Consider the following 25,923-nt stretch of genomic DNA (forward strand, 5'->3'; position numbering starts at 1 on the left):
AAGAGCTGATACCTTTAGGATCATTGCTGAGCCCGAGGCCCAGGGTCCTGGCTTCTCTGGGCGGGAGGTGGCTCTGACGTTGTTCTTGTCTGTGGGCAACTCCAGCTAGGGCCAGGCCCCTGGCCAGGCTGCACGAGAGGGTGGGGCCTCCTCCTCGCCTCCTCGCCTCCCCGCTGACCACCAGTGGCTGACCACCAGTACTGGCCGGGGCACTCCCGGTCATTGCCCTTCCCTGCCACGGGAGTGGAACAGCAGCGGGACAATAGCTCCTGGGAGGTCCCGCCAGGCCTGCGGATGGGGTGTGGCTACATGGCTGCCCTCCAGCCCTCACCCCAGAGACCCGTGGACACCTGACCTCAGCTAAGGGGAAAGCGCGTCATTTTTTCTGGGTACAAACCTCCAAGGCTGGGTGTCCCGGTGAAGTAGACCAACCTCTCTGAGCTGTGGGAAATGTGGGGCGCAGCCTGCTCCATACATGCTCCTGACTGGGAGCAAACACGGGCAGGGTGACCCTCTGAGAAGGAGCTGGTGAGTCCACTCCGTCCACCCTGCCCGGCTCTCCCTTGGGGTGTGAGGCCAGGCCCATCCTGACCGCCCTGGCTCCTTTCCCTGGGCTTCAAGGAGGAGCTGCCAGTCAGTTGATCCCAGTTGTCACAGGGGACTTGTTGGCCCCGGATGTGGGTAACATACTGTATGGTGCAACTTTTGAAAGATAACACGTCCGCACGACAAAACTCAGAGACCAGAGAGCCCAGCCCTTTCTTCTAAGACCCAGGTCTTCCCAGACACCAATGCCTCTGGGGGGGAGTGCCCAGGCTCAGCACCGAGAGCCCAGGGCTCTCCCAGTGCACGTGCACCCACCCTGCCCCAGACAGGCTCCCTGTGCCCCGGAGGCAGGCACCCCAGACCCTGGGTCTGCACCTGTGCGGTGTGTCACCTGCCACTGGGCCCCCTGGGCCCTCCTCGCAGGGGTCTGTCCAGCCGCAGCATGAGTGCGTGTGGCAGGTGAGAAGCTGCTCCTCCCGCTCTCCTTCCCCTGAAGCCCAGGACAGGGGACCCCGGGAACCCAAGTGGTCCACACCCAGGAGAATCCGATTCCAGGCAACTGTCATTGCACACACAAAAACCGAGGCCGGGAGGCAGCCTGGGGACCCAGGGATGGCCTCTAGGGGAGCCCCTCAGCAATCCAACCCTAAAGACAGGAGATGGGGGAAGCTGAGAACCCCCAAGGGGGGGCAGAGACCTGGAAGCCCAAGTTGGGGCTCAAGAGAGAGCCCAGGCTGGAGACGCCCTCTCACCCGCTGCTGTGTGACCATGGCCAGTTCTCCTGGCCTCTCTGTGTCTTAGACTCTTGCTTAAGACAAAAGGGAGGCTAAATGCAAAGATTTCTAAACCAGAATATCCCCAAAAATGAGACACAGGCCACTGGGGCAGGGGCTGCAGATGGAGGATGGGGTTGTATTTCAATCTTTCAAGTCACATCAAGAGGAAGGTCAATGCCAAGTTCTTGGCCTTCCCCCACATGCTCTCCCTGGTTGGCAGGCCTCTGGCTTGGGTCACTGTAGGGCAAAGGTATCCGGAGAGAACTGGATGTTTCGTTTATGGCCATTGTATTTTGGTTTCTGTTTGTGGCCATCGAGAAATGACATTTGTTCTTGGATTCATTTACTTAAATCAAAAGAATGAATTCCAGGAAGGATATGAACAATAATCCAGATAATATAATATTATCCAGATAATAGGAGGGTCACAGACATGGTGCAGGTGACGGGCAGAGGAGGGCTGCGCTGGCCCAATGTCCAGAGAGGAGGCCCGAGGGGCTGGACAGGAAGGAGGCCAGAAAGACCCTGCTGCCCGGAAGCGCCTCACGTCCCGTGGAGGCTGGGCAGACACGCAGCTAGGAGCTGTGCCGGGCGTGGACGGGGCCACTCGCCGCAGCCACCGGGAGCCATGCTTGCTGCCGTCCTCCTGACCCTGGCCCTGCTGGGCAGTGCCCACGCCTGCTCTGGAGGCACCCCGTGCCAGGCGGGCATTGTGTGCCGCATCACCAAGCCCGCCCTCCTGGTGTGTAAGTAGCACCCCTCCCCCCAGGCCTCTGGGTGCCCAGCAGGGGGCTTTTCAAGGACACCCCCGTGGTCAGGGGCCAGCCCTGGGCAGAGCTGCTGCACCTTAGCCCAGAGAGAGCGGGGCCCTGTGCGAGGGGCTGGGTGGGGCTCTCCTCTCCCTGCTGACCTCACCTTCACGCTCCTTGATGGGAAGGTATGTTCCCCTTCTGCAAAAGGAGGGGGATGCCATCCCGGACCTTTTGTCACAGAGATCGGGGACAAAAGTACTTGGGAGCTGGGAAAAGACACTATCCTAATAAACCAGTAAGATCTCAGAGGAGCAGACTGCCCTGGGTAGATCCACAGGTGACCACTGACCAACACGGACACCGGGAGGCTAACAGCCAGGCATGGGATTCGTGTTTGGGACTGGGACCCCCAGTCATTCTGGGGTTCAGAGGAAGGCCTTCTTGGGAGATCACACTTGGGGGCAAAGTTTGGGTTAGTGTGTAGCTGGTGTTGAAAGTCATTCTACGGCCAGAGTTAGGCATCAGCATAAGCCCAGGCAAGCGAGACTCTGTCACCTGCTGCTGTGTGACCTTGGTTGACTTCATTGCCTTCTCTGGGCCTCAGCCTCTTGCTCACTACAAAAAGGGCACAGAGAGGCTCAATGATATGACCTCTAACACAGAATTTCTCCAGTGTAAGACCCAGGATTATAGACTCAGTTGTTTTGGGAAGGGGGTTCCCAGCATGGTCAGGGTACAGCTGGGGTCAGTGTGTAGCTGGGGCTGGGGCTGTCACTTTGACTAGGATCATGGGTGCCTGTGTGTTAGGATCCAGAGTGTGAGTGAGCAAGGTCTCTGGCTGGGCTCAGGGTCAGGGCTCTCTGTGTCCCCTGCGAATTGCCACCTGACGTGCCTCTCAGCTTGGAGTCCTGTTGTGGGGAGGGGCTCATCCCAAAGAGTCTGAGCCATGGCCAACGCTGGGCTGGGGCTGAGCTGGGTGGCCGACCTGGGTCTGCAGCCCCTTGGTCTGCACCGTCCCCTCTAGTGAACCAGGAGACGGCCAAGGTGATCCAGACGGCCTTCCAGCGAGCCAGCTACCCGGACATCACGGGAGAGAAGACCATGATGCTCCTCGGTCGAGTCTACTATGCTCTGCACAAGTGAGTGGCTGGGAGGGGAGGGGCAGTGGGTCTGGCCCCAGCCCCAGGGAGCCGCCCCCTTACCTGCGCCCCGCCTCCAGGGCCCCGTGGGGGTTGATGGGAGTGTTGCAGCAGGTCCAGGTCTTGGAGGGTCCCTTCCCCACTGCCCTGGGAGGATGGGTGTCTCCCGGGCCACTTGAGAGTTCTCCTGACTTGCTGGGGACGATGGAAGCAGGCAAGGGCCTGCTATGGACCAGGTGCCCTTACAAACAAGCCCTGCTTCTGCCTTCCTCGGCCCCAACGGGGCTCAACGGGGCAGCGGGAGCTCAGAGAGGTCACAGTGCTTGGAGGTCACACAGCGAGGCGGGCTGACCTGACTGCAAAGCTCGGCTCCAGGAACACAGCCCACTTCCTGGCACTTCAGAGCCGATGTTGGTCTTTATGTGCGCCCCGAGGGTGGCGCAGACACTGTCCGGGGACCGCCTCGTGGTCATAAAACCGAGCTCCTCCTCCCCGGCCAGGCAGGACGGCTGGAGAGCTGGACCTGCGTTAGGTCTACCTTGGGCCTGGAGTGTGCGCGCCTAGCACCGCCAGGGGGCGCTGGCGGCGCTGCTGGGTGGAGCCCGGTGTCCACCCCTGAGCTCCCCCGGCCCGTGGTTGGAGAGGCTCCTGCAGCTGGGCAGGGGCGGGAGGCGCGTGAAGGTGCCCGCAGGGCTCTCGGTGAGGCCTTGGGGGTCAGTTTCCCCTTCTATAAAACGAGGATAATACCAACCTGGAACCTTGTCCCTGGGCTCAGGGACAGCAGAAGTGCGTGGGAGCGGTTCAGAGATCCCAGCCCAAGAAACCAGTAGGGACTCAGATGGCCAGGCCACCCGGGGGATCCAGTGTTACTGCTGGCCAGCCGGCGAGCGTGGGGGAGAGCCAGCCGTGGTGGCCATGCTTGATGTTGGTGTTGGTTGGAGTGATGACGGGTCCAGAGAGGGTTGAACTCAGGGGCACCTGACCACTGAGCCGCATCCCCAGCCCTTTTTTTGTATTTTATTTAGAGACAGGGTCCCACCGAGTGGCTTAGGGCTAAGTTGCTGAGGCTGCTTTGAACTCTTGATCCTCCTGCCTCAGCCTCCCGAGTCTCTGGGATGGCAGGCGTGTGCCAGCGCCCCTGGCGCAATGACAATCCTTTCTGCTGCTCTGTCTCCGGAGTAGAAGGCAGTGGAAAGGATGAACAGAGGAAGCAGGGGCTGGCTTTCACAGTTGGTCACAGTATGTCACTGTGGCTCATGATACAGGATTGGGGTTGACAGGCCCAGGATCAAATCCCAGAGGCCTTCTGAAGTCACGTACACTCTCTGAGCCATTTCCATATCTGCTCAGTGGGGACAGCCGCGGTGACCACGTCGGGGGCTGCGGTGGGCACAGAGCAGGGAAGCCGCCCTCAGGACCTGCTTCAGGCATGTGCTCTCAGCCACATGCTCACGCTGGCACACGTCAGAGCCAGGGTGGGCAGAGCGCATGCGGGTCTGGAGTGTCCCACCGGCCAACTCGGTTCCCTGTTCTCTCCCTCAGGGTGCTCCCGAGCCCCACTCTGACCATGTCCTGCCTACCCAAGCTCAAGGCCTGGCTCCCCTCTCCGGGCCTGCTGAGGCCCACTCTTCTCATTTCCTATTGGCTGCCATAACAAATCCCCAGAGTTTGGTGGCTTCAGACATCACGTGTTTATTATGTTAAAATCCGACACAGGTCACACTGGGCTAAAAATCCAGGTGTCAGCAGGGCCGGGCTCCCTCTGGCCGTGCTGGGGAGACTCTTTCCTTGTCTTTGTGAGGCCACCCCAGGCCTGGGCCCTGGGCCCCCCCATCTCCAACTCTGCCCAGGTGCATCTCCGGCCGTCCTCCCTGGTGGTGTGTCCCATCTCTCCTCCTGACTCTTGCTTCCCAGCATCCTGTGGACACTGCAGCCACCCAGGTGGCCTAGGGGCACCCCCCACCTGCCTCAAGGTCTTTAGCTTTGTTATAACCACAGCATCCCCCTTGGCCCCTCCCTGACCCTGCCACGGCCTTCCTTCCTCCCTCCCGTGGCTCTCACAGCATCCAGATCGGCCACCTGTCCATGGCCAGCAGCCACGTGGAGTTGGTGGAGGCCAGGTCCATCGACATCTCCATCCAGAACGCATCAGTGACCATCCGGGGGACCCTGAGCTACGGTTACACAAGCGCCTGGGGGTAAGCACGCCCGTCAGCTGACGTGCCCCCTCCAGGGCCCTGTGAGTGTCACAGGGCAGGACGAGGGTCCTGGGTCCTTGGCTCTTTGCAGGCTGAGCGTCAATCACTCTGTTGACTTCGAGATCGACTCCTCCACGGACCTCCAGATCAGCACCCAGCTGAGTAGGCATCCGGCTCCCTCTGGGGAGGCAGGGAGGCCGGGCTCCAGGGCTTGGTCTCAGCAGAAAGGGAAGGTGGGGCCGTCGGAGGTTCTGAGGCCGGAAGGAGGCCCAACTGGGGAAGTTTGCAGGGTTGGGGCGCCTGGAGCTGAAGGGGCTCCTAGCTGGGCTGGGCACCCCGTGGGCACTGCCCAGGAGCCTAGGCTGCCCTGATGTGACACTGGGGCCTCTCTGCAGCCTCTGACTCTGGCAGAGTGCGCACCAGTGCCCCCAACTGCTACCTGTCTTTCCATAAGCTGCTCCTGTACCTCCAAGGAGAGCATAAGTAAGTCCACGGCCCCGGCACCCCCATCCCCACTGCTGAGCCCCATTCCCACCTGCATCCCATCCTGTTGATGTGCCCGTGCCCCCTCCAGGGTCCCCCATAGGGTATGCCTGTGGACTACCCAACCTGGGGCCATCGGTACCTTGGGTGGGGCCATTTTCAGTCCCTCCCCATCCATATAACCTCCAAGAATGGAGACTAGCAGTTGTTGAGAACATTAACAGGCCGAGAGTGATTGTGAACGCTTCGCTGAGTTGATTTGATGCTCACCCAATCCAGTGCTAGGAGACAGACTCTGTTATTACCCCCATTTTCACATATGGGTAAACCGAGGCCTGGGGTTAGGAAGGAAAGGAACGTTCCGTGTCCACCCCTGCCTCCTACACCCCAGTCACCCCCATCAAACCACAGACAAAGCTGCAGCCAAGCTCAGGAACTCGCTCCAGACACACAGGTCACCACTGGGGGGTGGGAGCAGCACCCTCTGATCCAGGACCTGAGCTCCTGCTTCCCCACCTGAGAGGTTCTTGGTCTTGGCCAGTCTCCTTTGTCAGGGAGCTAGGAATAGTATCATGGCACAGAGGAGGATGCTGAGGCTCAGGGAGGCCCCAGTCTCAAACCTGGAATGCAGGAGAGACCTGCAGGCTGGTTTGAGGGAGCAGACACATGACATGGGCCCTCCTGAGGAATTCTGAGGTGATGATGTGGCTCATGCTCATGTCTGGGGTTCAGTGATCTCAGTGTGAATTGGGACAATAATCCCCACCTCCTGAGCTCTCTGAGGATTCTGAGGCCAGCAGAGACCCAAAGGTAGGCACACAGGAGGCGCTCGGCAGACGCTCAGGACCGGCTGGAGGCTCACTAGCTCTTGCTACTGCCTCAGGCCCAGCTGGATCCAGCAGCTGTTCACAAACGTCATCTCCTTTACTCTGAGGCTGGTCCTGAAGGGGCAGGTGAGTGGGGCAGCTGTGGCACCCGTGGTCCGGAGTCGGGGCTGGGAGCAGACCCACCTCCCCTCCTGCCCTTCCCTGAGAAGGTGCCCCTCCTACCTTCCCAAGGTAGCCAGGCCCCTGTGCCCATTCCCAGCACTGCCACCCACACACAGCTTGAGGGAGGCACACCCTGCCTCCTCTCTGGCCTAGTTCCCTGCCTGATAAGCTGCCTGCTCTGTCCACGCCAGATCTGCAAAGAGATCAACGCCATCTCCAACATCATGGCCGACTTTGTCCAGACAAGGGCCGGTGAGTTCTGTCTGTGTGCCTCAGAAGGCAGTGGTGGGAACAGAAAATGACCACAGTCGCTGTGTGATTCTGGACAGTCACTCCCCTGCTGGTTCTCTTGGTCCCTGTCTGGCTCTGGCACTGGTGATTAGTGTGGCTACGGCAAGTTGCTTCCCTTGAAGCTGCCATCTCATAAGCTGTGTGACCTTGAGCCAGGGACTTACCCTCTCTGAACCTCATTTTCCTCATTAGTAAAAAGGGGATAATAGCACCTACCTCACAGAGTGACTATGAGACTCAGGTGGAAAAAAAAAAGTATGGATGAAGCATAAGACAGAACTCTGTCTGTCCATCACCAGCCCTAATCAGCACCCCGTACCCCGAGCACCAAGCTCAGTGTCAAACACATTTCAAGAACATGGATAGAAGATAAGGAGGAGGAGGGCAGGATGTAGGTGGAGCACTCCCCCGCCCTTCCCCGGGCCTCTTCCCTCCAATCCCAGGGGGGGCTCTGCAGTGGAGAAGAGAGGACTTAGCTGGGCTCAGTGGTGCACACCTGTCATCCCAGCCATGGAGGAGGCTGAGGCAGGAGGATCGAGAGTTCAAGGCCAGTCTCCACAACTTAGTGAGACCCTGTCTCAAAACAAAAAGATAAATTAAAAATGCCAGGAATGTAGCTCAGTGGTAGAGTGCCCCTGGGCTCAATCCCCAGTTCCAAAAAAGGAAAGGAAGGAAGGACAGACTCAGGCCTCAGTTTTGTCATCTGTCCGATGGGAACATCCCTGGGCCCCTGGAAGGCACCCAAGACAAGAAGAGGAGTGTCCTGAGAGTGGGAAGCTCTGTGCTCCCCAGGAACGCCCGGGGAGAGCACGGCTGTTTGTTGAACTTGCTCTCCCGGATGCAACAGCCCCAGTGACCCGGGGAGGAGGGAACCACCAACCCCGTCTTACTGATTTATGGGCCCACCAGGCCCCCAATCCAGAAGCAGAGGAGAGGCACCTGAGCGTGGGCCCTGCAGTGGTTTCCCGCCGCTGCCGCAGCCACTGTGCCAGGCCAGCTGACGGGTCCCGGGCACCGAGTAGGTGCTCAGTGAACAGGGAAGCTTCAGTCACAGTGAAACCCCAGATCAGGGGACCCTCCGGGTGGCTGCAGGGTGGTGAGAGGGGAGCCTCCAGGCAGGGCCAGGGGCGTGGTGGGCATCCCGCTCCCGGCCTGCCTTGAGTGGCCAGCGCCGGCCCTGCACCTGGACGGGAACCGGGGTGCGGGCGGGGCTGGGCGGGGGACCACGCTGGCCTCCCACCAGGCGCCTTGGCCCAGGGTCTCCCCAGCAAGGTGCTGAACGCAGGCCCAGGGAGGCGCGAGGGCGGGCCCTGCGCCCCAGGCCCAATTGCTCCAGGCTGGGAAACACCGCAGGGGACTATGGCGGTGTCGCTGTCGCTCCCTGCTGGGAAACACAATCGTCTGCTTTTGTAAAGTTTTGATTGTCACGTGGCCACGCCCACTCACCTGCGGGGGTGGGGGGTGGGGGGGCACTTTTGCGCACAGTTGGGATCGTAGTGGGCGCTTACCCTCTGGTGGCTTATAGAGAATGTCTGCTGACCCCTGACCCCACAAAGACACAGCCCTGGGGTAGATGGTGCCATTGGGGATGAGGACAGCTCCCTGGCTCCTGCCGTCCAGCGCCCCCAGGGCAGGTTGGGGCTCCAGCCTGGGCCTCCCGCAGGGAACCAGCGTCCAGGACTCCTGCTGGTGGAGCCAACAGACACCAGACCGACAGGCGCTGGGAAAAGACAATGAAAAGTGCCCCCAGTGCCCCCAGGACCCACTTTACCCGGGAGCACTGGTCAGGAGGCGGGGCTCCTGTGGGGGGCTGGGGGACCCCTGCACCAGGCAGCTCTCATCCCGGGCTCCAGCCTGCCCTTCTCTCCCCGCAGCCAGCATCCTCTCCTCTGGAGACATCCGGGTGGACATTTCCCTGACAGGACCCCCTGACATCACAGCAGCCCACCTGGAGTCACACCACAAGGTGGGGGTGGCAGGGCTCCCCTCCTGGGTGCTCCTCAGCCTCCGTCCTTACCTGTGTCCTGCTCACACTGCCCCCAGCCTGGGGAAGCCACACATTCTTCTGCTGCACCTCTTCAGGTGTCCCCTGGTGTGGCAAGGCAGGGGTGGGGGGTAGCTTCTGTGTCTGACCCTCTGTGCTGACCCTCCCCTCCCAGGGACCTCGCAAAGCACCAGCTCCTTCTAGAAGGCTTATTTGGCTTCCAGCATCCTCCATTGGGTGTGGAGAAGCCAAGGCCCCTTGGGGCATCTGGGAAGCTCTACCACAGCTACTTAGGACTAGGTTCTGCTGCTGTAAGGAAGATGCCCAGAGTAACAGCAGCTTGAACCCTCAGACGTTCACTTCCTGCTCAGAGTGGCTACCGCGAGCAGCGCAGGGGGTTGCAGCGCCATGCTGTTGGGCATGCAGGCTCTGTGTTGTTGCTGGCTGGTCACCCCACACTCTGCTCACATCCAGTGGCCTGACCTCCGTCACATGGTCCTAGCTGCAAGGAAGGCAAAGAAGTGTACCCCAGGCCCCTGTGACCTGGTCAAAGACGGGGTGTCACAGAACTCTGCAGTGGTGGGTTTAGAGAACCAGCAGCCTGTCTGTGATGGAGCCTGTCCCCAGAAAAGTGAGCAAAGGAACATTTCAGGGAGCTGGTGGCCGCCCGCGAAGCCCCTTCACCCCTCGCGGGCTAGAGGAGCAGGCGCCGGGCAGGGGCCTGACTTCCGATTGCCACTTGTGGGGCTCCCTGTCCATCCCCTGGTCCCAGAAGGTGCAGGACGGCGCTCAGGCTGGCCAGCTGTCCTGGTCACAGAGCACAGAGGCCCAGGGCCACCACGGCTCTGCCTGCGGTCCTTCCTCAATGTCAGGCTTTGAGGGTGGTGACACGTCTGCTGGGTCACCTCGCCCGGTGCTGGGAACAGAGCAGAGCCTCGGGATGAACCCTGAGCAAGGAAGGCTGGGCTGGGAGCCGGCCATGGGCAGCTCTTTCTCGACTCCCCACGCTCCTCTGGGCTGGGTGTTCCCCACGGCTCCTCTCAGTGTCCCTGGAGCCGCTCCAGCAGGGACACAGGGGAGGGGCAGCCAGCATCCCCCGCTTCCTCCAGGGTCATTTCATCTACAAGAACGTCTCCGACGACCTCCCGCTGCCCACCTTCTCGCCCAGCCTCCTGGGGGACGCCCGCATGCTCTACTTCTGGTTCTCAGAGCAAGTCCTCGACTCCCTGGCCAGGGCCGCCTTCCAGGATGGACGCCTCAGGCTCAGCCTGACCGGGGAGGAGTTCAAGGTGAGGGGCAGGTGGCTGCCAGGACGTCCCTGGGTGGGTGGGTGGCATGCGTGCCCCCAGCGGAGGAGCCTGGAGGAGATTCTGGGGGCACCAGAGGAGCCAGGAACCATCCGAGCTGCAGCCATGACCCTGAAGTTCAGCATTGATTGGGACCTACTGTGTGTTGGGTGGATTGACCCATCAATTGAGGAATCAGTAGTTAAATAGGCAGATGCTTGCCACACGGGAACTGAGCCATGAACGTGAGCTGCCATTACTATCTGTGTTGAATGTATTTTGGCTGCGCTCACTCTGTGGGGTAAGTACTGTCACTACCTCCATTTTCCAACAACAAAAACACAACAAAGCTCAGAGAGGGTAGATAACTTGTCCAAGAACACACAGCTTGGACGAGGTGGCTCCAATCTGCACTCTTCCATACCAGAAGTGCTTACGTGGTCCCCAGTCCATGCCTGTCATTAAATTCATGGGGAAACTGAAGCCTCAAGGGAAGAGACTTCCCCAAGGTCATGTAGACGGTGTGGCCTCGAGTCAGGTCAGGGGTCCTCTGCACCCCACCTGCCCAGAGCATGTCAGATCATGTGGGGGGGGTCGGGAATTGGTTTGGGGAGGGGTCAGGCCCTGGCCTCTCACCCCATCCCTGCGGTTTCCTTGTGAGGACTGACCCCCTGGCCATCTCTGGCCCCTCTCTTTCAGGCAGTGCTGGAGACCCACGGCTTCAACACCAACCAGGACATGTTTCTGGAGGTAACTGCCCTGCTGCTGGGGTTCGTCTCTGTACCCCGATTCTACTTTTGCTTCAGAAGTCCCTATTCAGCCAGCCACAGCAGCAGTGGTGACCAGGACAGCTCGGCCTGAGCTCCATCCAGGGCCCCGAGCTGGACCCTTTCTGCATGTGACTTCCTGCCACGCTCACGACAACCCTGGGGTGAGGCACGGCCATGGTCCCCATCTACACACAGGGGAACGCAGCAAATGGCAGAGCTGGGTCAGAGCCAGCTGTCACGGCCCCGAGGACCGTGCTCTGTTACCCAGGCCACTGGGCCTTGCGGGAGGCTGGACGCCCAGGATCACCCCAGGCTTGGAGGGCCCTGGCGAGAGGATGAGGCCACTGGTCATCCCTGATCCCAAAGCCAACCTCGGGCAGACTCTTTGGGGGTCACAGCCTTTGCCTGCTCTGCCGAGTGGCAATGATGTCCACAGTCCCTCTCTCCGTGGGAGGTTCCACTGTGAATCCCCGGTCCCTGGCCTGAGCAGATCCTCGCTGTCTCTGGGCAAACTGCCCCCAGCCTCTGGTCTCGCTCGCCCCGCCCACTGCAGTGACTTCATCCTCCCCCACCATCCTTGAACCTCCAGCTGCCCCTCGCCCAGCCTTCGGCCACCCCCATCCTCACCAACTCAGTAACTGCCTGGTGACCACTGCTACGGTACTTCCCCAGAGCTGGGCAGTGGCCCCAGTGAAACTCGTCCCTCAGCTTCCTTCTTCCAGCCCCTCCCCCGACCTGCTCCTTCTGTGTCCTCGTGCTGTCCTCGTGGACATGGCCTCTCTTCCTTCTGAGCTTCAGATCTGCCCCCCCCCCCCCCCCCCCCCCCCCCCCCCGTTCCCAGCCCTGCAGACGCCTCGCTTCCTTCCGTGTGTGCAGCTCGGAGCCTGGAGTGTCCTTGCCCTCCCTCCTCCCTCCTCCCCCTTCCTGAGTCCTGTCCATCAGACATCCTCACTGTTGGTAGGGTCTGTCCACCTCTCTGTCTCCACCTTCCCCCTGGACCTGGCTACCATTATCTCCTGGAGGACTCCCTCTGCAGGGAGTCCTCCTGAATCCTGATATCCCTGACCATCTGTTCTCTAAGGAGGTCAATAGAACAATCTATTCGAGAAGTAAAACTGATCACCTTCCTGCCAGCTCACAACTCATCAAAGATAAAGGACCAGGGTCGCGGGATATGGCAAGATTCTGTGTGCTGGCCTCGGGGATCCCGTATTGCCTGGCCCCTGTCTACTCTCAACCTAGTTGTTTTAGACACAGCGTCATGGTTCACCTCTGAGAACGGCTCGGTCTCCATCTCTTCAGTTATTACCTCTACTCTGTTTTCTCGCCTCCTTGAATTAGACGCAGGTTGGACCTTCTCTCCATCTTCTATATCTGTTAGTTACTCTGACATATTTTTTCACCTTTTGATATTTCTGTGCAAAATTCCTAAATTCCGGATAGTTTTTCCAGACATTTCTTCCGATTCATTAATTTTCTTTACAGCTAGGTCATATCCATTTATCCACCCACTGAGTTTTCCATCTTAATCTCAATAACTTTTATTTATAATAACTTTTTGAGTTTGGTTTTTAAAATCTCTCTTCTCTCCCACCCCAGAGTGCCATCATTTCATGGTGGCTCTTTCCTCTAATCATTTTTTTAAAAAGTTACTTGGGACTTTCCGCCAGGTTGTTCTACTGTGTCTGGTTCTTGGGACCTCACCCTCCTGCCTGTGGGTTTGCTGGCGACCCCTCATGGTGGGTGGTTTCCTTGTGTGGATTGCCATTCCTGTCTGTCCACGAGCTCGTCTTTGGTGGAATATGATTTTTCTGTGGACAGCTGTGCCCTGGATGAACCTAAATTCCCTAAGAATACAGTTTGGTATTTATTTCTGCTGGGAGCCCTCAGGACTACGTCACGTGTTAGTCTTGGATGTGACGTGATCACGCAGCTCAGGACGCCCTGCCGTATAAATCAACCTTCAGTCCTGCTGAGCCTGGCTCAGCCTTTTGATTGACACCCTCTCGCCTCCCTCCGACACTCCCCGGGACATTCTTAAACAAGGGAAGATTTTTAGTCTCCTTTTCACTGAGTGGAAATGACTTGGTTCCTCTTCTGCCTCTCGCTGCTCTTTCTCTCTCTCAGGACATAAAACCCAGGACAGTGTGGTCTGGAGCCACATCCTACTGTCTGGGCCACACTGCTTATAGCTTTGCCTTATAATATTCCTCCCTCTCTGAGACCTGGGGTTGGCCCTGTCTTTCTTTTGAGCTTGGCCATGTATTAAATAAAACGTTTTGTTGTAAAGCATCCACTGGGTCCGTGGGTTCCCGGGTGGAGGTCTCCTTGAGCCCAGTCCCACGGGCTCTCCTGCAGGCAGGTGAAGCCAATCTCAGGCTACTTGCCACTTCCAGCCTCACTCGCCACCTGTCCAGTCCTTATTTTTGGCCAGTCCCTTCCACAGGGCCTTTGCATGTGCTGTCCTTTCTGTCTAGAAGGGTTTTCCCTCCCCCTGTCCCATCTGACTCCTCCTCATCCTCAGGGAAGGCCTCTCCCACCTTCCTGGATACAGATCAGATCTCCTCTTGAGGGCTTTGGGGCCACAACCTGGTCCATCTCTCCTTTAAACTGCCTCTCAGTTGAAATTTTGCATTTAGCTTTGGAATCATCTGATAAATTTGAGCTTTGCTGGTCTGTCTGGTTCTCTGCTGTGACTATACTTCTGGCCCAGGGATGAAGCCTAGTGGGGAATCCATGGATATTTTTAGAAGAGAGGGTCACCGTGTGGCAGGACCTAGTCTCAGCTCCTTCTTGAATCATCTCATTTAATCCTCATAACCATCCTCTGAGGCAGGAACCGTTATCCCCAGGGTACAGGTGAAGCCGGAGCACAAAGGCTAAGCCAAGGTGTCCTTCCTACCCTTGAGAGGAGACAGGGCAAGGAACAGCTTCACTAGTACACGGGGGACAAAAAACCCCAATGGTCAGAAGAGACAAGAGTCTTAATTTTTCAGTTAACTGGCAGATTTGTGAAGTGGTGCAGCTTAGGATTTCCAGAGTTGGAACCCAGCCTGGGGCCGGAGCCTCTGCCCCAGCAGTTTCCTCTTCTCCCAGCCCTGGGACACCCGAGTCAGCTTCATCCCTTCCCTCGCTGAGGGCATCAGTGACAGCTCTTCTAATGGCCCCTGTCCCCCACCCCTGTCTCCCACAGCTATTCGGCAATATCCCCACCAGCCAGACCCAAGTGATCGTCTACTGCCCGAAGAGGCCCAAGATCTCTTGTCAGAACAAGGGTGTCGTGGTCACCTCCTCCGTGGTGGTGAAATTCCTCTTCCCCCACCCGGATGGCCAAACTGCTCTGGCTCATACCTTTGAAGAGGTGAGGTGGGTGCAGGGGGGAGGGGCAGGGACCTGGCCATCCAGGGCAGGGGACAGGGGCCTCTGATGTCTCCAAATCCATCTCCCCACCTCTGTGTGTGGCTCCGTGGCACGCCAGGCCCGGGGGTTCCTCCTCCCAAATCCATTAGGCCACGTGGATTTCCAGATTCAAAACTCTGTGTGTTTTAGAAAAGCAGCGCAGTGCGTGAGAGGAACACTCTAGAGGGGCCGGGGCGGGGGGAACTCCACAATCCACACGCCCGGACGCTCAAAAGAAGCAAGATAAATACACTATCCAAGGCCTCCCATTGGGACAGCCAGGCTTTGGCCACACACTTAAAAAACAAACAAAAACGGCTTTCAGTTTGCAGAGTTTATTTGATTTTGTGATTGTAGATAAAGAATTGAAGCTCCACGTGATCCCTGATGTTCTTCTCTGTGTCCTTAATACTTCTTTCCTTTTTCCTTTTCCTTTTCTTCCTTCCTTCCTTCCTTCCTTCCTTCCTTTCTTTCTTTCTTCATCCCCAGCCCTTTTTATTTTAAGACAAGTTCACACTAAGTTGCTGAGGCTGGCCTTGAACTTGCCATCCTCCTGCCTCGGCCTCCCGAGTTGCTGGGGTACCAGGCGTGCGCCACCACACCCAGCTTCTCAAACTTTCTTAGTACATTAGAAACTAAAGATAAAGATAAGACAGGCACACCCTGGAAAATAGAGAAATCTAAAGAAGAGAACCACACTCCCTGAAGTACTTTGCCCTCAGCCACCCACAAGGGACAAATGGAGCAGAGTTCCCTTTGGTATTTTATTTTTTATCAACCTCTTATTTTGGAAGAATTTCAGATTTGAATGAAAGTTGTAAAGACATGCAGAGGGGTCACTTGCTGTCCTCCTGGCTTCCCTGTGGTTGATGTCTCTCAGAACCCACCCCATGGGCTGTGACTCAGCCCTGAGTGAGGAACACTATCAGGACCAGACTCCAGATGGGCTCCCACCAGTTTTTGCACTGATGCCCCTTTTCTGTACCAAGAGCCAATCCAGGAGAGCATGTGGTATTTACCTTTTTGAAAATCTCTTAAAATTTCGTGTTATCTCATTTTCTTTACTTATTGTTTGTTATTGAAGAATCCGAAAATTTCAGAAAAACGCATTCAATACTTTTGCAATACTTGTGAAAGCTAAGGCTTTGTTCAGCCTGTGGGGATGATAAGGACAAGGACCACCGCAGGGGGTCTTAGGGTGCCCTGAGAGGGCACCTCTGGGCTAAGGAGCTGCGACGGAAAGGGACCTAACAGGATTCTTGCTGAAGCTGGTCCAGATATCCCGTGGGCCACGTGGGGGATCAGAAACCAGATCAAAGATGAGGCTGATCAGATACTGAAGGTGGGGATTCTTGCTAGACTGGTTTAGCGGTGTTCTTGCAAAAACTCATTTATAGGCAACACATCGTGGTCCTAGGAGAAGGTTCTGGAGCCTCCCTGAATTTTGGTCAAGCAGAGAATCTTTGCAAACACAACAAACACCTCCTCCCCGGGTATCCTGTTTCACCCCCCCCCCCAACTTTTCCAGTAATCCTCTCCTGTCTCTGTCCCCACCCCAAAACCTCTCTTCTTACTTGTGAATCTGGTGGTGAACATCAGCTGTCAGCCAGGGTGGGATCAGGTGGAGCTGAAGGGGGCTTTTCCAGAAATAAGTGTCAGCCAGCTCTCCAGGGGCCAGGAGAGAGCCAGGGCAGGTGACCCACGGGGGGCCCTGGTGGGAGCTGCCCCCAAGGATCCACCAGGCCACCCCTTTACCAGACAGAGGCCTCTTCAAAGGGAGAACCGGCAGGTCATTTGTTCAAGGTCACACGTCACATTTTTATTGAGTCAGTAGTTTCTGCAGCCCCAGAACATTCATCCATTCATGGATTTTTAACAACATCTGTTAAATTCTTCCTCTGGGCCAGGCCCTGTGGTCCGCATGAAGCTCACAGCGTAATGGGCAGAGGCAGAGAATAACTAGCTCGCCGAACAAAAGACTGAATAATCTCTACTTTGTTCTTATTGTTCTTTTTTTGATACACAGGACAGCAGGGTGTATTTTGACATATTTTACATACGTGAAGTATGACTTATTCTTATTTAGGATTCCTTTCTTTTGGTTGTACGTGATGGGGAGTTTCACTGGTCGTGTATCCATATGTGAGCATAGGAAATTTATGTCTGATTCATTCCACTGTCTTTCCTATTCCCATTCCCCCCTCCCTTCCCTTCCTTCCCTTGTGTCTAATCCAATGAACTTCCATCCCTGCCCCCATATTGTGTGTTAGTATCCACCTATCAGAGACAATATTTGGCATTTGGTTTTTGGGGATTGGCTTACTTCACTTAGCATGAGAGTCTCCAGTTCCATCCATTTACCAGCAAATACCATGATTTCATTCTTCTTTATGGTTGAGTAATATTCCATTGTGTTTATATTCCACGGTTTCTTTACCATTCATCCTTGAAGGGCACCTGGGTTGGTTCCATAGCTTAGCTATTTTGATTTGGGCTGCTATAAACGTTGATGTGGCTGCCTCACGGTGGTAGGATGATGTTAAGTCCTATGGGTATATGCCGAGGGGTGGGATAACCGAGTCAAATGGTGACAACCTCTACTTTTGGCCAGCACCATAAAATAAAAATGTGTGCTTCAGGAAGTGCTAGAGCAACTTCAACTCAACATCAGTTTGCTTGAGAGTCGCCTGGTGCCACAGGTCTCCTGCTTTGGCGTGGGCATCCCCTGGGGAGGCTGTGAAAGCAGATTCCTGGGTCCATCTGCAGGGTCTCTGCTGGTAGGTCTGGGGCAGGGCCTGAAAGTCTGCATCTCCAACACGATCCTCCTCCTGGTGCTGACGCTGCTGGTCAGGGGACCACACAGGAGCAGTGGCACTGTCTGACGTCCAAAGTGTGAAAATGCAGGTCAATCCGACCCCAGGCAGAGGAATCCTCAGGTGCCCCGACGCGGCTTCCCTCTGGAGGTGGAAGAAGCGAGCCGCACGGGGAAGTCCTGCTCCTCTGTGGTTTCTGACTAACCAGCCCGAGGAGACTGGGGATGGGTAAATCCGAAACCAGGACAGGAAGTGCCGGCGGGACTCGGGGTCCTAGGCCGACACTGCAGGTGCTGGGGACTTGCGCAGGTTTGGCCTGGGTTTGATGCTGGGGAGGAAGCGCAGGCCCTGGAGCTGCTGTGCAAGCCCTCTGCCCCGGGTCACACGCCCGGCCTTCCCGCTCTTTTCAGAAGACCAGGAGTTCAGCTCCACCCCAGGATCCCGGGACCCCAGCTCTCCACACCTGTCCATCTGGTTGCCCCGTGCAGTCGGGAGCCCCAGACAGGAGGGCTGCTCTCTGCTTCGGGAAGCCCCTGGCTCACAGCAGATCTGGTTTCTCCCCCCAGGACATCGTCACCACCATCCAGGCCTCCTATGCCAAGAAGAAGCTGTCCTTGCACCTCCTGGATCTCCAGTAGGTGCTGCAGAGTGGGGGGGCAGCAGCTCAGCCAACCTGGTCCCGACTCTGCAGTCGGGGCTGGGGGTGGCGGGGGGACTGGGTCCTGGTGGGGAAGTGCAGACTTCCGGCTCGACCACAGGGAGAGACCTTCCCTAGAGTCTAGATGAGGAGGAAGAGACACCACGGGAGGGAATGACGGAGGGCCCAGCAGAGGGGAGGGGACCTGAGCTCAGGTCTGGCATCTGGAATGGCAAAATCTTTTTTTTTTTTTCTTCTTGGTACTGAGGTCTGAACCCAGAGGCACTGAACCACTGAGCCACATCCCCAGCCCTGTCGTGTATTTTATTTAGAGACAGGGTCTTGCTGAGTGGCTCAGGGACTCGCTAAGTTGCTGAGGCTGGCTTTGAACTGGCCATCCTCCTGCCGCAGCCACTGGGATTACAGGTGTGTGCCACCGTGCCCGGCTGAAATGGCAAACCTTGGGACAGTATTCCAAAGGCCTTTCTTACTGAGGGACTTAAGTATTGGGCAGAAGCACCTAGATTCCTAGGGTTTCTTTTCTGGGGGGTGTTCCAGAAAGGAGCCCAACGGAGGGCCCAGTTCCCGTCTCTTTTTGATTTCAGGACTCAACCCAAGTCTACTTCCAGCATCGATGAGGTAGGTGGGCTTGGGAGATAAGTCTGTAGGGCCTCATGCCTTGAAGAAAGCAGGGAGAGGTCCCTAAATGAAACCAACAAAACCCAAAGAAATGGCCCATATGTCCCCTCCCAGTCACCTGTGACCCTCCTCCCGCTGTGTCTGCGGGGAGAGCTCTCATGTTGCAGAAATGGGGTCGTGGTAGTGTGGACTGAGGAGGCGGGAGAGTCCTGGCCATGGGGCCTCTCCCTGGGCCTCAGTTTTCCCCCTGTGAATGGGATAACAGCCCCCACCCTCCCCAGGGCCTCGGAAGGACCTCGCAGGAAGGAGGCAGCAGGCGAGGGCTGGCTGGGATGTCTTTTTTCTTGGGCACCTGAATGAATGCTCACGTGGACTGTGTGGCCATCTACCCATGGGTCACTGCTGGGCTCCCAGGGAGCACTCACCATGGGCCTTTCTGATTGACAGAGCAACTTCAAGTCTGTCCAGAACTTCCTGTGGTCGATGGTCTCCACGGTGGGCATCCCTGAGGTCATGACTCGTAAGTGTGGCCAGGCGGAGAGGTTGGGGTGCGAGTCACACTTGACTTTGTCCCCACACCTCTCAGATGGCGGAGTGCAGAGGCCCCACCCCTTCCCAGGCAGCCCCCCGGGGCCTCTGATTCTCCAGCCATGACACTTAGGGGTCCTGCGTCCCTTCCCTAAGGTACCTCTCCCTGTTGGTGGCAATGCAGGCCACTGACCTGGCCAGATGCATGGACCCCTGATTCTGGCTCCCCTTGAGAACATTACCACTGCCACCCACATGGCGGCTGAGCCCACTGTCAACGGCAGAGAGAAGGCTGGGCCTGACAGCTGGAGGGTGTGACCTTGTTGTACCCCAGCCTCAGTTTCCCTTCCTATGAAATGAAGTCAGACTTGATGGTCCCCAGATTCCCTTTGGATCTTGACATTGTAGGATGTTTGTCCCTCTGCAGTGACTTTAATGGTGGAATCTGAGACACTGGCACAGAGTAAGGGGGTGTGCGTTGGACAAGGACCTTCCGAGAGCTCTGTGCCCTGTTCCCCATGGGCATAGGGGACAGGCCGGTCTTCATTTTTTAATATCTGCTTGTTCAAGAGGAGAAGAGTAGAAACAGGAATCACCCTGGCTGACTGTCTCCGTCTCTCAGTTTTCCCCATCTGTATCATGGAGCTAAAATGGGGGATGGACTGAGCTGGGTTGCTGGGGCGACTGCTCTGTGTGGTGGCAAAGAGCACCTGGAAGATCAGTGAGGGGAGGCGTGACCCCCAGAGCAGGCCTGGGAGTGATGGCTGCTCCCCAGGGTCGGCTAAGCAGGGCAGATTCACAGAATGTTGGTCCCAACGTCTCCCACAAGCCTGGGGCTGGGCCTGCTCCCCAAGAAGGGCTGACTGGGGCTCCCTCCCTGCCCCAGGGCTCGAGGTGACATTTACGGCGCTCATGAACAGCAAGGGCCTGGACCTCTTCGACATCATCAACCCTGAGATCATCTCTCGTGATGTGAGTGCACGGTCCCACCTCCTGGGGACGCAGCCCCAGAGGGCTTCCCTGGGGTGACTGGCGGCTGCTGGGGAGATGGGCAGAGGGGCGCGCCCAGTGCCTCCTGGTGGCCTTGGGGCCAGTTAGCCTGCTGCTCTCTCCAGGGCTTTCTGCTGCTGCAAATGGACTTTGGCTTCCCGGAGCACCTGCTGGTGGACTTTCTGCAGAGCCTGGGCTAGGGATCCTGGAGCTGCCTGGGTCTCCAACCAGGAGGCCCCGACCGGGCTCGCAGCTGAACCCGGCCTCTCTGTCCATCCGCATGGAGTCAGGGTGCCCGTAGGGAGACGGAGGCCCATGGCATTAAAATTTTGTGTCCAGGAGCGGTGAGGTGGTTCTTTCCACCAGGCGACCAGCACGCTGGTTTCATTAAAGAGGTTCGTGGCATAGAAGTTAACTAGTGAGATCAAAATAAAACACTCAGACTCAATGACCTTTTTCTATGACCAGGTCCGAGATGGCTCTCACCTCTCTGGCTCTTACCTCGAACCACCCGGTAGGGCAGCAAGGCTTACTCAGGGCTAGCAGGAGAGAGAGAGAGAGAGAGAGAGAGCACGCCAGGGAGTGGCCTTTTATTGGGGAACAAGAAATTCAGGGGAAAATTCCATCCAATGAAGGTCGAGGGGGGCAGCATTCCAAGGTCAGGGTCAGTGATTGGCCTCAGGGTCAGTGGTCAGTCACCCCCGCACACGGACAGGCTCTCGCACCTGGAGAGGGTGGGGATAGCTCCGGCACAGTTGGCCAGAGCGCCTCACACCCAATCCGGGAGGTGCCCAATCACGTGCGAGAATGGCTTCCCACAGTTCTTCAGTAGGGGGGCACTGGGGCAGGGCAGGGAATGACATTTGTCCTCTGCTGGCCAGATCTGACAAGCCCAGGCCTGGGTGTCCACCCTCCTGCCAGCCCTTCCACGGCGGTTGCTCCCGATCCCTGCACCAGAGCCTGGAGGGAGCCACCCAGACCTCCTCCTCGGAATTAAGGGTCTCCCTGACGGGCCCCCTGGTACCTGCCAGACCCACCCAGAATCCACCATTCTCGGCCAGACCCTCTGTCTCTGTCACACCAGTGCTGCCCCCTCTGCTGGACAGTCTTGAACAGCCCCTCTCCTGGCAGGTGCCCCTCCTTGAAGCCCTCCACCCTTCAGGGCTAGATCAAGGCCAGCCCCTCAGGGTGTCGGTGACCTCTGGAGTCACATCCTCTAGTGACTCCTCTCCACGTTCAGATGGCAGCTGGCCATGGGCAACACTCATGGCCCTGAACCCAACAGGCCTGAGGCTCTGAGGGGCACCAGGTGGCCAAGACACAGATAGTGTCATCAGGGTCCTCAGGAGCAAATCACAGGACCCAGCACGGGTGCCACCTGGAGACGGGAACGCGGTCCGGGGTCTTGAACAGCTCATGGTCTAAGTGGGAAGGAGGCCGCAGTGCCAGGCTTGGGTAGGGAGCATGACCCGGGCAAGGGGGCCACGGGCAGCAGAGACCCTCTAGGGGACACTTCATCCCGCTGCACCTCCACCTGGCACTGCACTCCCCGCAGAATCCGAAATCCTGGGTGCCCGAGCCTGGGCGGCGTCCTCAGCCCTGTCTGGGGCACCTGGGTGAACGGTGGGTTTCCTGGTTGGGGGAAGCTCACAACCACGATCGGTTGGGACACACGAACACACCCTTGCATCTTCCAGGGTCCAGGGGTAGAGGGGATATTGGAGCTGCCTCTTGAAGTCTAAGGAGGGATTTGCAAAGACTTGGGGGGGCAGGAGGGCAAGGAGGGGTCCCGAGACAGTCACCCACTCCCTGAGCCACTCACTGACACACTCACGAATGCCTCTCACTCCTGGTCAGATACCCCAGGCAACTGTGACTGTCCCTGAGTTCTCTCCAGCGTCCTGATGGGGGCCCTGGACGCTGGGTAGCAGGAAGGCCCTCCCAGACCCCGTCTCTCCTGCCCCGACAGCACCGGGGCCTTCGGGGCCTTTGCCCACCCACGAAAGTCCAGGCTCCTCTTCTAACCAGCTTCCCTCCGGGGCCTGAAGCAAGGCTCTGGTCCCCTGGGATGCCAGTGCTGGACAGGAAGTGGGGAGGATGGAGGCTTCAGATCCCCAGGGTCGGGGAGGGGCATACAGAGGCCGCTGTCTGGTCCAGGAGGAGCAGGAGGATGGAGTCTCAAAGAGGAACATACATCAGACTTTAGTGAGGAAGAAGAGCGTCTCTGAGCGTGTTTCCAGCCCACGCAAAAGGCTCTTTCTCCTCCTGTCCCCAGGCTACAGTCCTAAGGGCCTGCTCAGTCCAGGTGGGTGAAGAGAATCCCCGACACACCTTGGAGTGGGATGGGAAAAGCATAGCGTGTTGGCTGGAAAGTGATTTGTCCCCCCAAAACCCACGTTGCTGGGCCGGGGGGCCTTTAAGAGGTGATCAGGCCATGAGAGGGGGCCTCTTGCCTCCCCTGAAGGAGGGGGTTCATGAGGGAGAGCAGACTCTTGGAAGCAAGGCTCTCATGCTTTGCCCCTGTCACACACTCAAGAGTCGAAGCCACAGGAGGCCCTCTCCCGTGCCATGCCAAATCAACTTTTCTTTCTAAAGCACCCTGTCTCGGGTATTCTGTTATAGCAACAGGAGACGGACTAAGACACAGAGCAAGATGCTGGAGTCCCTCAGGTAGAGGAAACCGTGACAGAGTCAAGAAACTCAGAGGCCAGAGTAACACAGAGAGAAAGCTGGGCACGGTGACACTCGCTTATAATCCTGGTGACTCGGGAAGCTGAGGCAGGAGGATCGAAAGTTGGAGGCCAGCCTCAGCAACTTAGTGAGACTCTGACTCAAAATAAAAAAAGGCTGGGGAGGTAGCGTAGTGGTAAATTGCTCCTGAGTTCAATCCCCAGTGCTACGAAAATAAACAAATAATAAATAAATGAATAAGAGAACAGAGAGAAGCTGAGAGAGCCACAGGCAGGGTCCTCGCCAGCGGTGGCCGAGGGGCCTGATCTGTGGTTTTAACAGCCAGCGTGCAAGGCGATTGGGCAGGCGATGCTTGATGGGGTTGGCCCCTCACTAGGGACACACAGAGAAGTCCCACGAAGCGTCAAGTCACCTTCAACAACCCCCGCCCAGCTGGGACCTGGGGAGACCGTGGGACTCACCCCTGTTCCTGAAAGGAGGGTAGCTGTGGCTCCAGTTCCTTCTCCGCCCTTAGCGTCTCCCCAGGTCCAAGGAGAGTAAGTGGCCAAAGGAGCTAGGGAATCCCAGAGGATCTTGCTAGAACAGGACAAACCTGCTGGACCCCTCTCCCAAGCTCTGTGGCCTCCCTCCAAGCCTAGAAGTTCTGACCTAGACCTACCTCAAAAATCCAGGAAGTCCTCCTGGCCCCTGTGGAGTGCTGGGCTGCCCCAGGGGGACGTCAGTATCTGCTGCTTCCTCCGGGGAGCCGAGAGGGGCTCCCCAAGGCCAGGGCCCAGTGGAAGCCCATCCTGCTGCCTGGGCAGCTGAGCCTGGGCACCAGGACCAGGCCTCAGACAAATGGGAAATGCATGGGCCACTGTTGCTACCAGCTGACCCTGGCATGCATCCCGAGCCTTACAGGACAAACAGTCATTCAGGCAGCAGCTGAGCAGCTTGTGTTGGCCACCAACCCTAAAATGTGTCGAAGCATGCTAGTTGTTTGTGAAAGATGCCAGGTCCATTCCAGGTGTCCCCGCCCACCTTCGCCTGGCGAGCTGTGTGCAGTGCTGCCTCCTCCTTGGGCTGTGGGAACCCCCCTGCCTTGTTGACACCAGGAAATGCTCTTGTTGGCAGCGCCCTGTAAGCTGCCCGTGGTGCAATCCCTGACCAAGCTGCTTCTTTCTTCAGTCTCACAGAATCTTGAGCTGCTTCTCATACACAGGACTGGGCCGTTCCAAACCAGATGGACGTGTAATTTACACTAGAGGACCGTGTACACTGTGAGCCAGAGAAAATGTGCACCAGGCTGAGCACAGGGAGGGTTTAGGAAAGCATCTTTCCCAGGACTCTTCTTGACAGGTCTCGTACCCCTAGGGTGGAAAGACTCATCTCTACTCCTGATTGCTGTGTGACCATGAGTAACTCACCTGACCTATCTGGACTTCATTTCTTCATCTGCCCCCCTGAGTTGGAAATCTTTGTCCTACCCTCCTTATGGGGCTGTTCAAGATTAAAAATGGTCTGCATTTGTCTTTCTACATTGTGGTTGTCTGTCCGTGTGTCCATTTGCCTACCCTGCCTGCGTGGAAAGCAGGCCAGAGTCTCTCCCGGGACTTTGGGTAGGGACAATCAGACCTTGGGTGCTCAGTGAACATGAGCTGAACCCTGATCTTGGGACACAGTCAATCACTCTCATGCACACCCCTGACAGCCCCACATTCTCGTCCACAATTCCACAATACGTGCTACAGTGGCCTGGGAGGCTGGGAACAGCCCATCCGACAGATGAGGAAACTGAGGCTGGGGACCATCAAGGCATTTGTCTGAGCTACCAGCCAGGAGGGGCAGATCTGGGAGTCGCACACAAGCCCTCAACTGCAAAATCCACACCCGGCCCCCTCCCAGCTGCAGTGCAATTTCTGGCTATCTGGTTTGGTCCTGGGAAGACAGGGGTTCAAGTATGATGGGGATGTGGGGCCTGCAGAAGGAGACAAAAATAGAAGGATGCTATGGGCTTCAGGCACAGAGGGCACCAGCCCCAGTTTGAGGTTGGCTGCAGGCCAGATTCTCACAACCAATCTATGGGCAGGGATTTTATCATTCCCATCTTACAGCGGGTATAACTGAGGCTAGGGGTTGTCAAGGCATTAGGCAATGTGAATAGTCAGTAAGAAAGGAGGACCTGAATCCAGGGTGCCTGATGCCCATGGTCCTACCTCTGACCCCTGACTTGGAATGCCGGGCCCACCTCCGCATACACACCTGGCCTGGGGCACAGAAGCTGTCTGGGAATGGAAGCTGGGACTGTCACTGAAGGTGAGTGAGCATGTCCTCTGCAGGGAGAGGGGAGGCCCCATCTCAGGACAAGGGGAAAAGGCTGGGGAGACTGGGGGGAAACCTTGGACGGGTGGCCTTTCAGGACGGCCACCCCACTCACCTTCTCAATGTCCCCCACCCCATCCTCCCTGCCCTCTCTCCCCGCACCTTCTTTCCATTTCCCCCTCCTCTCTGCCAGTGGTCCCTGTGTGACTTAGGCAAGGTCCTTCACCTCTGTCCTCTCTGAACCTCAGCTGTTCATCTGCAGACAGGGTGACACTCCCATCTGTATTTGGTGCTACTTTGAGGATTAGATATGTTCCTAGATGGCGTTTCTCTGGGTCAGCCGGCCGAGGGCTCGGTCCCCACCACCTGTTACTCCCTTCTCCCTGCCCCTCTCCAGGAGCACTCCCCAGGCCAGGGCTCAGGACCCCTGGGCTCTAAGTGCCCGCTTCCCGCCCAGCGGCACCTCCTCCCTTTGCTTTGATCCCGTCTGCAAGAAAGTCCTGGCGGGGACTCCTCCCGGGGCCTGCAGCGTCGCCGACTCCCGCGATCGCCGGCTTCACCCTCCACCCCAGAGTCGCATCCTCGGAGGAGAGGACCCTCCTTCTGCTGGCGGTGACCTGGGATCGAGCCCCTGGGCCGGGTTCCGAGCGCGGCAGGCGCCCGGGGCGGTGCAGCGAGCGGGGCGCGTGCGGGCTCCTGCCCCCAGCGCCC

The 25,923-nt window shown here is 57.6% G+C and overlaps 1 protein-coding gene across 1 annotated transcript; it reads left to right on the forward strand.

Moving 5' to 3' along the window:
- Positions 1-1,586: 1,586 nt before the first annotated feature.
- Positions 1,587-20,668, forward strand: Cetp (cholesteryl ester transfer protein). The gene is made up of 16 exons (XM_027939166.2): positions 1,587-2,068; positions 3,099-3,213; positions 5,277-5,411; positions 5,503-5,573; positions 5,807-5,894; positions 6,778-6,847; positions 7,075-7,135; positions 9,049-9,140; positions 10,268-10,447; positions 11,144-11,194; positions 14,408-14,575; positions 17,993-18,060; positions 18,669-18,702; positions 19,150-19,222; positions 20,117-20,202; positions 20,346-20,668. The coding sequence occupies exons 1-16, from the start codon at positions 1,756-1,758 to the stop codon at positions 20,418-20,420; spliced, it is 1,680 nt and encodes a 559-aa protein (XP_027794967.2). The 5' UTR covers positions 1,587-1,755; the 3' UTR covers positions 20,421-20,668.
- Positions 20,669-25,923: the final 5,255 nt, after the last annotated feature.

This window comes from Marmota flaviventris, chromosome 18 (genome assembly GCF_047511675.1).
Source record: "Marmota flaviventris isolate mMarFla1 chromosome 18, mMarFla1.hap1, whole genome shotgun sequence".
In the NCBI taxonomy this organism is placed as follows: domain Eukaryota; kingdom Metazoa; phylum Chordata; class Mammalia; order Rodentia; family Sciuridae; genus Marmota; species Marmota flaviventris.

Excerpts from the sequence above, each read along its gene's own strand:
- Cetp (XM_027939166.2), top strand. The coding sequence starts at position 1,756 with ATGGTGCAGGTGACGGGCAGAGGAGGGCTGCGCTGGCCCAATGTCCAG. Across the intron at positions 18,061-18,668 it reads TTGCACCTCCTGGATCTCCA|GACTCAACCCAAGTCTACTT; the intron begins GTAGGTGCTGCA and ends TTTTGATTTCAG. Across the intron at positions 20,203-20,345 it reads CTGAGATCATCTCTCGTGAT|GGCTTTCTGCTGCTGCAAAT; the intron begins GTGAGTGCACGG and ends TGCTCTCTCCAG.